This window comes from Quercus robur, chromosome 8 (genome assembly GCF_932294415.1).
Source record: "Quercus robur chromosome 8, dhQueRobu3.1, whole genome shotgun sequence".
Classification (NCBI taxonomy): Eukaryota; Viridiplantae; Streptophyta; class Magnoliopsida; order Fagales; family Fagaceae; genus Quercus; species Quercus robur.
Genome location: NC_065541.1, coordinates 13,800,398 through 13,812,959, shown reverse-complemented (window position 1 = coordinate 13,812,959; position 12,562 = coordinate 13,800,398). Strand labels below are relative to the sequence as shown.

At 37.6% G+C, this 12,562-nt stretch overlaps 4 protein-coding genes across 6 annotated transcripts in view; all 4 read left to right on the top strand.

Annotated features, from left to right (window-relative positions):
* Positions 1-5,662, top strand: part of LOC126694690 (uncharacterized) — an 89,215-nt gene extending 83,553 nt beyond the window's left edge. For both annotated transcript variants that reach the window (XM_050391087.1, XM_050391086.1), the window contains exons 3-4: positions 3,410-3,477; positions 5,391-5,662. In XM_050391087.1, the coding sequence (XP_050247044.1) occupies positions 3,410-3,477; positions 5,391-5,538 (216 nt within the window). In that variant the 3' untranslated portion in view covers positions 5,539-5,662. The remainder of the gene's footprint in view (positions 1-3,409; positions 3,478-5,390) is intronic.
* Positions 1-12,562, top strand: part of LOC126694688 (F-box protein At4g22280-like) — a 94,684-nt gene that overhangs the window by 53,648 nt on the left and 28,474 nt on the right. The window lies entirely within an intron of this gene.
* Positions 1-12,562, top strand: part of LOC126694687 (F-box/FBD/LRR-repeat protein At5g56420-like) — a 64,192-nt gene that overhangs the window by 23,156 nt on the left and 28,474 nt on the right. The window lies entirely within an intron of this gene.
* On the top strand, positions 10,339-11,273 carry LOC126695903 (uncharacterized). The gene is made up of 2 exons (XM_050392699.1): positions 10,339-10,556; positions 10,661-11,273. Exons 1-2 carry the CDS (start codon positions 10,339-10,341, stop codon positions 11,271-11,273), a joined length of 831 nt encoding a protein of 276 aa, XP_050248656.1.

Genomic DNA, 12,562 nt, shown 5'->3' with positions numbered 1-12,562 from the left:
GACAATGAAGGAAATGGAGCACTGGGCCATTACGTCATGGGCAATATGGAACGCTAGAAACAAGTATTATTTTGAAGACACACAAATGCAACTTGAGGCTATTTTACGTGGGGCATCTTTTTTACTTGATGAATATCAGATGCTAGTGGCAAATCAAAGAACTTTAGCTAGTGCTAGGTTTGTACTACTAATATATGTCTTGTCCATGGGCTTAGGATAGTTGTTTTAGCCTATGATTAGCTCCTAGACCCTCTTACACATGTATTACTTTATTATTTTAATAAGATATTCTACCTATTCAGTCAAAAGAAAAAAAAAAAGATGAAATAAGTAAAAGTTTTGTACGAAACAAAAAGTAGAAAAAAGAAAAACAAGGTACTCGACTTTGTGATGCTTGAGTACTATAAAGAAGTATTTGATTTTCGTAATATCGAGTACCATATTACTTTTTTAATTATACAAATTTTAGGTCAGTAGTGCCACACTGGCGACTCACCTAGGAACTCGAGTTTACTAAACTCGAGTACTATTTAGAACTCGATTTTGTGAAACTCAAGTAATAAAAAAGTGGTAAATTGCTAAATATTTCCGAAACAATGCTAGTTTGCCACAAATTTTGCCAAAACGTGGTATTTGGCTATTTTCACCTATTTTCTACTGCATTTAAGTTCACATCAACTCATGTCTACAGTTTTACATATGTGGGTTCCACAATGAATGTCATGCCTAAGAATATAATAATATTTTTTACTGGGTATTACAATTAATGCAATTGGGACTCAAGTATTAAATGCAAAGCTAGCCTAACATGCATCTAACGCCAAACCTAATTAGTATGCACTGCTGACAAAACTTAGGTACAATACCTTAGATGTTATTCTTTAGGTTCCCTTCTTAAGATTCAGTCATATGACTACTTAACTAAAAAATACATTGCCATCCCATGAAAAAAAATTCACATGACAGAATCTTAAAAGAGGCACCTAAGGAACAGCACTTAAGTACTATACCTAAATCTTGCTATATATATATATATATATATATACACACACACACACACACAAAGGCGAAGCTAGGGGGTAGGTGCCCCCACTGACTCCTCCCAAAAAGTCCTTCATATATTTATAAAGTTGAGTTGTACTCCTAAAGTTAGAATAAAAAAGAAACATCTTCTCTCAAACCGCACCCCTAACATGAAATGAAAAATAAATAAAATACACATATCTATTTGAGAAAGTCTAAAGACACAGTAAAATTTCACAATATTTTCATAACACTCTTATTTTTAGTTGGAATGGATCACAGAATAAATATATTTTATTTTATTTTAACCAACAATGTACTAACACCTTAATTTATTGTAAAAAATATTGTGAGATTTTGTGGTATTAATCAAACAACTCATCCCACTTTAAAAAATGACCCTACATGAAATAAATATCATCAAACCTATTTACACTTTTGACCAATTGCTTTCATTTCAGGTTAAGCAAGTGGAATTCAAACTTTACTCAAAATAATAATAATAATAATAATAATAATAATATCTTGTATGACATTAAAGTAGTAAAACGTCCATTATTTATTTCTCTTTCATTTCTTGCATTTTCATGGTTCAAAATTTGAGTTTTATCATAAATCCAAATTTTAAATAATTAGAGGAATATAGAAAGGAAAGTTAAAATTTATTTTCTCAATTTATTTTGAGGAATCAAATTAAATGTCTAAACTTTATGTATATATAGATTAATCTCTTACTTTGATGATTGATCGTAGAAATGTTTTATAATTGTTGATTTATTTCACAATTTTTTAAATTTAAATAGATTTTGTATGATAATTATTGTTGTTTATAATTTTATTATTAATATTGATTAAAAAATTTAGGTTCTTTATCATTATTTTTAACCTTGCTCCCCCTAAACTAAAATTTTGGCTCCACCACTATATAAATAAATATATATATATATATATATATATCTCTACCCTCCTTTTTGAAGGCCTCATAGAACCCACAACCTTTCCATGGGCATGTGAAGCTTTCTATGTCAACAAGCATGCTGAGCAAGTTCCATCTAGATTAGTTCCAACGGAGAAGAAGATTCGAACCCAGACAATGATAATGAGTCAAATCTAGAAATCCAAAAGCCTGGAGTTGGCGTTCTTGTCCTGTTAGCTCTTTTATATATATTAATATATATATATATATATATATATATTTATATATATATAAAATAAGAGCACTCACAACAGTGGAGGCATATTGCTATATTGCTAAAATTTAGCTCACAAACACAAAAATCTTGCTGTAGCAGTGGAGCTAAATCTAAAAATTTTAGCTCCATTGCTACAATGCACATCTATAGATAGATGTGCACTGTTCATGAGAGCTAAAAAATAATAATAATATTTTAATCCCTACCCAATTAAAATATTACCTCTCTCTCTCTCTCTCTCAACTCTAATCATCTCACCTCTCTCTCTCAACTCTCTCAGCTCTCTCTCAACTCTCTCATCGCTGCAAGCCCACCCCCACAATTAAATGTCTAAACTTTATGTATATATAGATTAATCTCTTACTTTGATGATTGATCGTCAGAAATGTTTATAATTTTTGATTTATTTCACAATTTTTTAAATTTTAATAGATTTTTTTATGACAATTATTGTTGTTTATAATTTTATTATTAATATCGATTAATAATTTTAGGTTCTTTATCATTATTTTTAACCTTGCTCCCCCTAAACTAAAATTTTGGCTCCACCACTATATATATATATATATATATATATATATATATCTACCCTCCTTTCTGAAGGCCTCATAGAACCCACAGCCTTTCCATGGGCATGTGAAGCTTTCTATGTCAACAAGCATGCTGAGCGAGTTCCATCTAGATTAGTTCGAATGGGAGAAGAAGATTCAAACCCAGACAATGATGATAAGTCAAATCCAGAAATCCAAAAGTCTGGAGTTGGCGTTCTTGTCCTTTTAGGTCTTTTATATATATATATATATATAAAGTAAATGACATCTATTTGACAAAATCAAAAGTATTAGATGTTGCGTAATTTTTATTGTATGATATATCTTGTTTTTTACCTTAGTCCTACACATAATAGGAAGCACAACAAAAATTACGTGTTTAAAATAGTTGTAACTTGCAACCATCGAGATGTGATTGATCTTTTGCAATATTGTCCATATATGACACGTGATTCAATCCTTGACTATTTTGTCAGCCCCCACACTAGTCGATCGAGTAGCGCCTCAAAATCTTTTTTGACGTTTCCTCGATCATAATTTGTGCAGTTTTTTGACTTTGAGCTTTGAGGAATGAGGACAGAGGAAATATATACGCTCTTAAGATATTTGTTTTTAACTATTGATCGCATATTTTCCTTGTAGAGGGTACATCTTTTGTGGGGAGAGAACGACATCATTTTCAACATGGAAGTCGTTAACAATTTGATGAGGTATGTTTCCTTAATACCATGTAATAACAAATCTCTCTCACTCAAGAAGACTCTGTCTAAATAGAATGGATTTCTCTTATTAACAATGATAGATTGAACTGAAATTGACTTTCGTGATCAGTAAACATTTTTCACATTAATGGGTGTTTGGGTGCGGACAACTAAAAATTTTGGTTAATCGAAAATTGTATTTTAGTTGATTGTAAAATAAGAGCATTTATGGCGTAAATGGATTTATACTCTTATTTTCCATAAACTATTTTTCACCTTACTCAATACTCATTAACCTAACTTCCACCCCTCACCCTTCATTGTTTGTTACCCAACCACCTCTCCCTATTAACATCCCTGGTCTTTAGTGGCCAACCGTTGGCCACGGTGCTTGGGAGATGAGGAAATGTGATAAAGTATTAAAAAATATGTTTTCCATAGTATTTTTAGGAATGCAACCAAACACTTGAAAATATTTTTAGAATATTTTCAAGAACATAACCAAACACTCGAAATAGTTTTTTTTGAACCAAATACAACCAATGTAAAAATATATATGTACAATACATAGGTTGCTCTATGTACATAACACCACTAATGCATGGGAGAATGCATATTTGGTTGAATCTGGACCTTACACGTGGAATGGCGGTGAGCAAAGGAAAGGGATCTTGTTCTTGGTCCATGCTAAAGGCATAATTGCCTTGGGAAGGAAGTAATATATGGACTTGACATAGTACTCAAGCACTCACAAAAAGAGAGATAGTGACTTTCTAAGGTTAGAAACTATGAGGACACCCCTTATTGGTTGAATGCATGTTGGACCACCTTAAAGACACGTGTATCAATCACAGTGCTCCTAATGTCCCTCTTAATGTCCAGGACTTGTTTCCCAAGTAGTGGTAAAGTTACCTATCCACGGGTCCTAGTGCCACGTTGGCGCAATTCCTATCTTCTAGTCAGCAAATAACATCACAACTATGAAAATGTTCAAAATAGAGAAATGATAACTTGACACCTGTCTTTGAACTCAGCCATATTCCTCAGATTATAAGAGGGACATGCAATTGTAGTTTTAGGCAAGAACCCTAGTAGATATTTTAGAGAAGAGAGTAGAAAATTGATAAGGTAGAGAGGAAGAACACCTTTATTGTACAAGAGTGACCTCTTTTCACACATAATACAATCTGAGCAGAGCAAGAACATTCCATTCTTACTCAAACCGTGGTTTTTCGTCACTTTTCTAGGGTTTTCCACGTACATCTTGTGTCCTTTTATGTCTTACTATCACTTTCTTCTTCTTTCTTGAGTGTCATGTCAAAACTTGCATCTTTTCAAGCTTTTTTCATGTAGATGTACTGTTGTTAACTTATTTTATTTCCCTATATAAGCTCAAATCTAACTTGCATATACACTTTGTTTATGTATAAGTAGAACAAAGCATCGAAGAAGAAAAGGAAAATAACAAACTAACTAAATTCCACACTATCAGCTAAGTCACTAACCAATTAGGTACGTACACGTGGAATGAAGTAGTAACTAATCTAACAAAATAAAACTAAAAAGCATGTGTTTCTCCCATGTCTATTTTAATTGAAGCAACTCGTTTAAGTTGAATGACATTGTTTCATCACTCACGTGTCTTAAGTTAAACAACGTCGTCGCCTCTCTTCTCTAACTTGGGATCTCTTGAGTAGAACGGCGGCGTTTTATGCTCAGTTAATGTTTTTCACCTGTGCTAAGCTTTAAAAAGTCATTAATCAAAGATTTTAAATACAATGATGACACTTATTGAAAGTTGAAACTTGGAAGAAAATACAATATTTTAGCAAAAAAAGAAAAAAGAAAGCAGATACTATACAGTGAGCCTTATTTGGGTTGTTTTAAAGATAATACTAATTAGGGCTTGATTGTGATAATAGGCAATTGGGAGACACAGCAACACTGCAATATATAGAGAAAGCAGGTCACCTTGTTGAGGTTGAACAACCATGCGTCTACAACAAACATCTCAAAGAAATTCTCACCACTTTATTGGAAGATGGGCACCAAAAACAACGAAACTTATAGTTCATTTGTCCTCCTTTGTCGAATGCTTCTATTGTTTAGAGCTCAATATATATACTTCTAGTAATTTTTCGTTTCTATTGCAAATCAAAATGTTTGAAATGTCTCTCTTGGTAGGATTATTTAACCATAATGTATTTTTCATTTGGCATGATTTTTAATTCTTAGCAAGATAGTAATATATAAATAAATGGTATTGGTTTCCCACATTTTTTTTTCCTTAATTGTTACAGCAAGTGGGAAAGAGGGGACTCGAACCCTCAGTGAATGCTAATGACTATAAAAGCAGAAAATGAGTTATCGATAGGAATGTTTTATTTGAGACATGGAAAATATTACTTTGTTCGAGAAGGACAGTGAGGGAGAATATTGGAGTCGACACAGTGAGGGAGAATATTGGAGTCGACACAAGCCCAAATCCCAGCCGAACCAAATGGTCCAAATCCATATCCACCTAAATTCTCAAGGCACTTCAAGTCCTCCAAAAATTAATTCTGAAAAATCTCTTGCACTACATTCCCTCAGAGCACGAATCCTCAGGAGCTGTAAACAATATCTCGCATTCCAAATATGCCAGGCAACTCCATAAATTTTCAACCCAAAACCGTTGCTCCAAGTTCCCTTTTCTATTTTGATAAAAATTGTTTTAAAAAATCTAGTGTGTACAATCTATAGTTAACTTAGTCTTTAATACCCAATTGTTTGTGATTGCTACCCACCCATATAGGGCAAGGTTAGCACATTAAACTTATGGACAGGGACCCTTTACTTGGTGCATCTTGGTGACGCCATACCTTGCAAACTCAATATCAAACTCAATACTAATGGTAGTGCCAATGGTCATCATGGGAATTGGATTTGTGAGGTTCTCTTTACATTTTACAAATGGTTTTTTTGCAAAATCATCGGCTATACTTTATGGATTGCATCTGGCCTGGGAAAGAGGATTTAGACTTGTCCAAATAAGAAACCGACCCCCTCTTGGTGGTCTCTTGGTCACTTCTCATTTCCGTCCTTCCCATTTTTGGCTTTTTGTACAAGCTTATAGGAATACTCATCACAGATGAAAAATACAAATGCGTGTGAAACTCAGTCCACAAAAAATTGCTGATACATCATCTCATTGAAACAGAGAATAACATTGTAGGCTAGATTATCGAAAAGTACGACTAAGAACTGAGAGCTCACGAGGGAAGAGGAAGCCGAGCTATCCAGAAGCACAAAAAAGGTTAAGGACGTTCATCACGCTGAGTTCAACGATGGCTCAAGAGAGAGTGGACATTCTCAAGACTTCCAAAATACTTGGGGGGTAGCTAAGAGAACCTTCAAAGAGAAGCTCGTGGGGGAGATACCAGGAGCTTATGTTAAAGCATTCGATTTTTCGGACCTTATGGACATGGAGGCAGATTCGGATGATGACGTGTAAGGGCTTCGTGAGGGACTAGCAGCGATGAAGCTATCCAGGGAAACAAAGCTCTGTATCAGGAAGCCGTGGTCAAATGCGTTGATTATCAAGTTGTATGGCAGAGCAGTTGGGTTTAATTTTCTTCAAAGCAAGCTTAATCTCCTATGGAAACCAGCTTGGAGGATAGACTATGTTGCTCTTGGTAAAGATTTCTATTCAGTTAGATTTTCAGTGAAGAATGACATGGATGCCGTCCTCAAAAATGGCCCATGGTTCATTGGGGGCCACTTCCTGTCCATTAGACCATGGGAGCCGTTTTTCAAGCCTACTTGTGCAAGTGTTTCATCCATAGCGGTTAGGGTTCGATTACATGAGCTTCTGATGGAGTTGTATGAGCCTGAAGTGTTAAAACAGATAGGAGAATCCATAGGAAAAGTGCTTAGGATCGACACACACACAGCCATGGAGGCTAGAGGGAGGTATGTGAGACTTTGTATACAGGTGGATATAAACAAGCTACTTATTGATACTATCCTTATAGGGAGGTTTGAACAACCTTTGTCATACGAAGGTCTCCACAGGATTTGTTTTTCCAATGGAAGAATAGGGCATAAGAAAGAAGTATGCCATTACACCATTAAACGACCAGAGATGCCGATAGAGGGAAATCGATGAAAGTAGGAGTGGATAATGGCTCGAACCAAACAACTAATCCATGTGGTGTGCATGACTTGTCCAGTATAGCCCCAAGTTGTAGCAAGACAAATGACAGAGAGGCAGGTACGGAAGATGACAGATATGGACCTTGAATGCTAGTATCACGTAGAAATCCTGGGCAGAACAGGACAAAAATGCCGTTACCCCTGGAGATTTGACAAGCCCCGGAATGCGCTAGACTCCATTTGGATATAGGCAAGGATCCAATAAGGCTTTAACGGGATAGGTTAAGACTAATAGGAGCTTTGAGGCAAATGGACCATTGAGGGTGGGCCTAGAGACAAACTTTACTAAGGGAAGGATAGACGAATACCCGGGTAATACAACCAGCCCATCAATTAAGGGCAAAAAGAATATTGCAAGAAATAGGGCTTTAAAGCTATTGACCAAGTCAAACACATAAGGAGCTGGGAAACACTTACTAAACACAACTAACACTTGGTCTGCTCAAAGTAAAAATGGCGATAAAGGTCCTTCTCATGAATTCTTCCAATTCAAAGCTGATGGCCGAACTGATATGGGCCATCAATCTCAACGGCTAGGTTGTGGAGATCCCGGAAGTGGCTTTCGCGAAGAACAAAGTGAACCCCCCTTTGACGGGGGCCAGTGCAAGAAGGTCGATCCTATCATGGACCCTTCTGGCCGATGACGTGTCTCCAAAGAAGGAATGACAACGCGTATAGAGGATGATTCCCCATCTAATCACAGAACGAAGGGGGTTAGAAGTCCAACACATATCCAACTCTAAAAGGGGGAATCAGCACATCATCAAGGTTATACTAGTGGTTAAACCACCTCTAAAGCTTAGCATCCACACCATGGTGAAGGAAGTGAATTTGGGAGTGTTAGAGCACATACTGACCCTAACCCAAGGGAGGGGGAAGACCAGGGAAATGCTGGTGATGATGGGATGGAGTTTGAGAAAGGAAGCGAAGCATTTATCAGCTCCTGTTAAGTGTCCTACCCCCACTTCATCAACCAACCATGAATATTTTAGTGTGGAACTGTAGGGGCGCTCTGAAGCCCAATTTTCAGAGTCATGTCAAGGAGCTAGCTAGGAACCATAATCCTGCTATTTTGGTGGTCATGGAAACCCGTATTGGGGGAGACAAAGCCAAGGAGATAACTGATCGGCTCCTTTTTAATGGTACGATTCACATGGAGACGATTGGCTTTGCTGGGGGTATTTGGCTTTTGTGGAATTCAGATAGGGTGGAGGTGGTTCAACTCTCTAACACGGAGTAGGAGATACACGTTGAAGTGAAGGTACTCCTCTCTAACCTGTCTTGGATTTTTACTGCTGTATATGCTAGTCCTAGATATGCTGAAAGACAAGTATTGTGGGAAAATCTATCTAAAGTTGCTGACCTTCAAAATAAACCCTAGATTATAGCTGGGGATTTTAATGAACCTCTCGTTGAGGAAGATAAGTTTGGGGGCAGACCGGTTAACATCAACAGATCTTTGCTCTTCAAAGAATGCCTTGACAAGTGTAACATGGTGGATTGGGGTTCAATGGACTAAAATACACCTGGACTAACAGAAGGGAGATGAATAGCCCTATCCAAGAGAGAATAGATAGGTTCTTCATGAACCCCAACTGGTGTCTGCTATATCCGAATGCAAAAGTGTCTCATTTAACAAGGTGTCACTCGGATCATTGCCCTGTGTTAATGGAAACCAATCCCAGAAGGCTTATGCATCTGAATAGGCCTTTTAAATTCCAATCCTTTTGGTTGTTCGACCCCTCCTTTCCAAATGTTGTGAATCAGGCATGGAGACAACCAAGGAAACTTAAGGAAGCAATTGATATCTTTTCCACTCAAGCCAACCTATGAAACAAGAATCACTTCGGGAATATCTTCCCAAAAAAGAAGAGAATCATGGCTTGGCTTGATGGGGTGCAAAGGGCTATGGCCAATTAGCTGTCCTCTTCATTAGTAATTCTAGAAAATCAACTGTTGAAGGAGTTGGAGGCTGTGTTAGAGAAAGAAAAGGATCTTTGGGCCCTTAAATACAGAATTAACTAGATGGTTTTGGGGGATAGAAACACATCCTTTTTTAATGTTTCAACGCTTGCTCGTAGGAAAAGGAACCTTATTACTGCAATCAAGAATAAGGTGGGAGAATGGTTGATCAAGGAAAGGGAAGTTGCAAGCCACATCAGAGAGGGTTTCAGGAAGCTTTATACTACATCCTAGGAGGCAGCAACCTGGGAAATAAACCACAACCAAAGTTGGCAAACCAAGCTCTTAAATGAAGAGAAGGACAGTATAAGCCACATGGTAACAGATAAGGAAATTAGAATAGCCCTCTGGTTTCTAAAATCCTTTAAAGCTCCCAGACCTGATGGCCTACACGCCAGATTCTTCCAAAGGTTTTAGCTCATTGTGGGTGGGTCGATCAGAGAAGAGGTACACGCTATTTTCAGGGAGAAAAAAATTTCGGATTATCTTAACAGATCCAACATTGTTCTCATTCCGAAAACCTAGGGTCCAGAAGCTATTGGCAACTACCAACCCATAAGTCTATGTAATTTAGTGTACAAGATAGTCTCCAAGATCATAGTTGGCAAAATCAGACCATTCTTAGATCAGCTCATCTCCCCTTGTTAGGTTGCTTTTATTCTAAGGCGAAGGGGGGTGGCTAATGTGATCATTGTTCAGGAGATAATCCACACTATGGGGAAAGCTAGGGAAAACAGTGGTTATATGGCTCTAAAGATCGATTTGGAGAAAGCATACGATAAGCTTGAATGGAGATTCATTAAGGGTATGTTAAGTAGGTATAATTTCCCTGACAACCTCATCGAGCTCATAATGAGTTGCATATACTCAGTGTCGACCTCGCTATTGTTTAATGGGAGTCTCGAACCTTTCTGGCCTTCAAGAGGCATAAGGCAGGGAGATCCACTATCCCTATATATATTTATCTTAAGCATGGGTTTCTTGTGTCAGTTCATTCAATAAAAATGTGAGACTAAAGTGTGGTGCCTGGTTAAAGCCTCAAGGAATGGCCAGCTTTCTCCCACCTTCTCTTTGCCGACAATTTAGTGCTCTTTGCTGAAGCCAATGCAAAAAACTGTATTGCTGTCAGGGAGGTTCTTGATCATTTTTGCAATCTCTCCGGTCAAACAATGAGTGATGCTAAATCTAGGGTTTATTTCTCCCCGAATATTGACCAATATAGCAAGGAAGCTTTTAGTGACATTCTTGGTTTCCATCAGACGGAGTGTTTGGGGAAGTACTTAGGTTTTCCCATTAAGCACCAAGGAGGCAATAATCAGGATTTTGGCTTTATGGTGGATAGAGTGAAGAGCAAGCTTGAGGGCTGGAAAGCTAACTTGTTGATTCAAGCATCCATTTCAGCAATTCCAACATATGTCATGCAAAGTAATTTTCTACCTAATAAGGTATTGGAAGGTATTGATAGGGTCAACAGAAATTTCTTGTGGGGATCAGCTGAGAATAAGAGGAAAATGCATTGGATAGGTTGGAAGAAGGTAACCAGACCTAAAGAAGAAGGGGGGTTAGGGCTTCAAACAGCAAAAGGAAGGAATACAACAATCCTCGCTAAGCTAAATTGGAGATTCCATACTGAGGATAAGGCTCCTTAGGCGAAGGTGCTAAGGCTGAAATATTGCAATCACCAGAGGCTAAACTCGAGAAATGTGGATAAGCTTCCTAGCTCAAGAACTTGGAAAGGGCTGTCGAAAGGGGAAGAAACCTTTAGGAAAGGGACTAAATGGCTACAGGGGTTTAAAAGCAAGATGGATTTTTGGTATGATAATTGGTCTAATTTTAGCCCCTTAAAGAACATCATCCATGGCCCTTTGTCTTGGGAATCCTCCAATCTGAAAATCAAGGATGTGGCTGATTAAACAGGTAGTTGGAATTGGTCTATAATTCAAATGGACTTCCCTGATGAGGTTATTAGAGAGCTTAAAGCCACCCCCATTCCTCTTTCAGCTAGATTGGAAGATAGATTGGTCTGGAAGTGTTCATTTAAAGGAGCTTTTGACCTTAAAAGTGCTTACGTATTAGTCACCGAGCCCATAAGGGTTATTCCTTTTAAAGGGATTTGGATTTGGAAGTTGAAAATCTTGCCAAGAATACAAGTTTTTGTGTGGAAATGTATGCATCACAGCATCGGGGTCAAATAGTGCCCAAGGGCAAAAGGAATGCAAATTGAGGCTAACTCTCCCTGATGTCATATAGAAGTGGAGTCCATCCTACATGCGTTGCGTGACTGCCCCTTGAGCAAAAATGTCTGGTATCAGCTTGGGAGGCAGACTATAAACTCCACTTTCTTCACCCAAAATTTGCATGACTGGTTAAGCACCAATGCTACATTGGGTCTACGCCATATATCAGGTCAAATTCCTTGAAACCTTGTTTTTCTCTTTGGAGTTTGGCTACTCTGGAAAGGTAGGAACCAACTCATATTCAACAATAACAACCAAAATCCCAGCTTGGCCAATGAAATTGTAGATCGTGCAACGGAGTACCATTTTTGCACAAACAATTCCTTAGCCACCAAAAGAATGGTCCTGAAGAGTATCAAATGGGAAAAACCGAGAAATGACTAGTTAACCTTAAATACGGATGGATCAATAGTAGGTAACTTCGAGATAGTTGGAGGAGGAGGCTTAACTAGGGATGCCAATGGTGATTGGGTCACGAGCTTCACAAGGAGGATTGGAACTACTACTAGTTTCTTGGCGGAGTTATGGGCTCTCCGTGATGGGCTTCAACTTTGCTTACAAATCCACGCTCAAGCTGCCCTTATTGAACTGGATTCTAAAACCATTGTTGATGCCTTCAATTCACAAACCCACTCTAACACTATTGTATCTTCTATTATGGATGACTGCAGGCACATGGTTTCCAGGATTCCCCAAACACG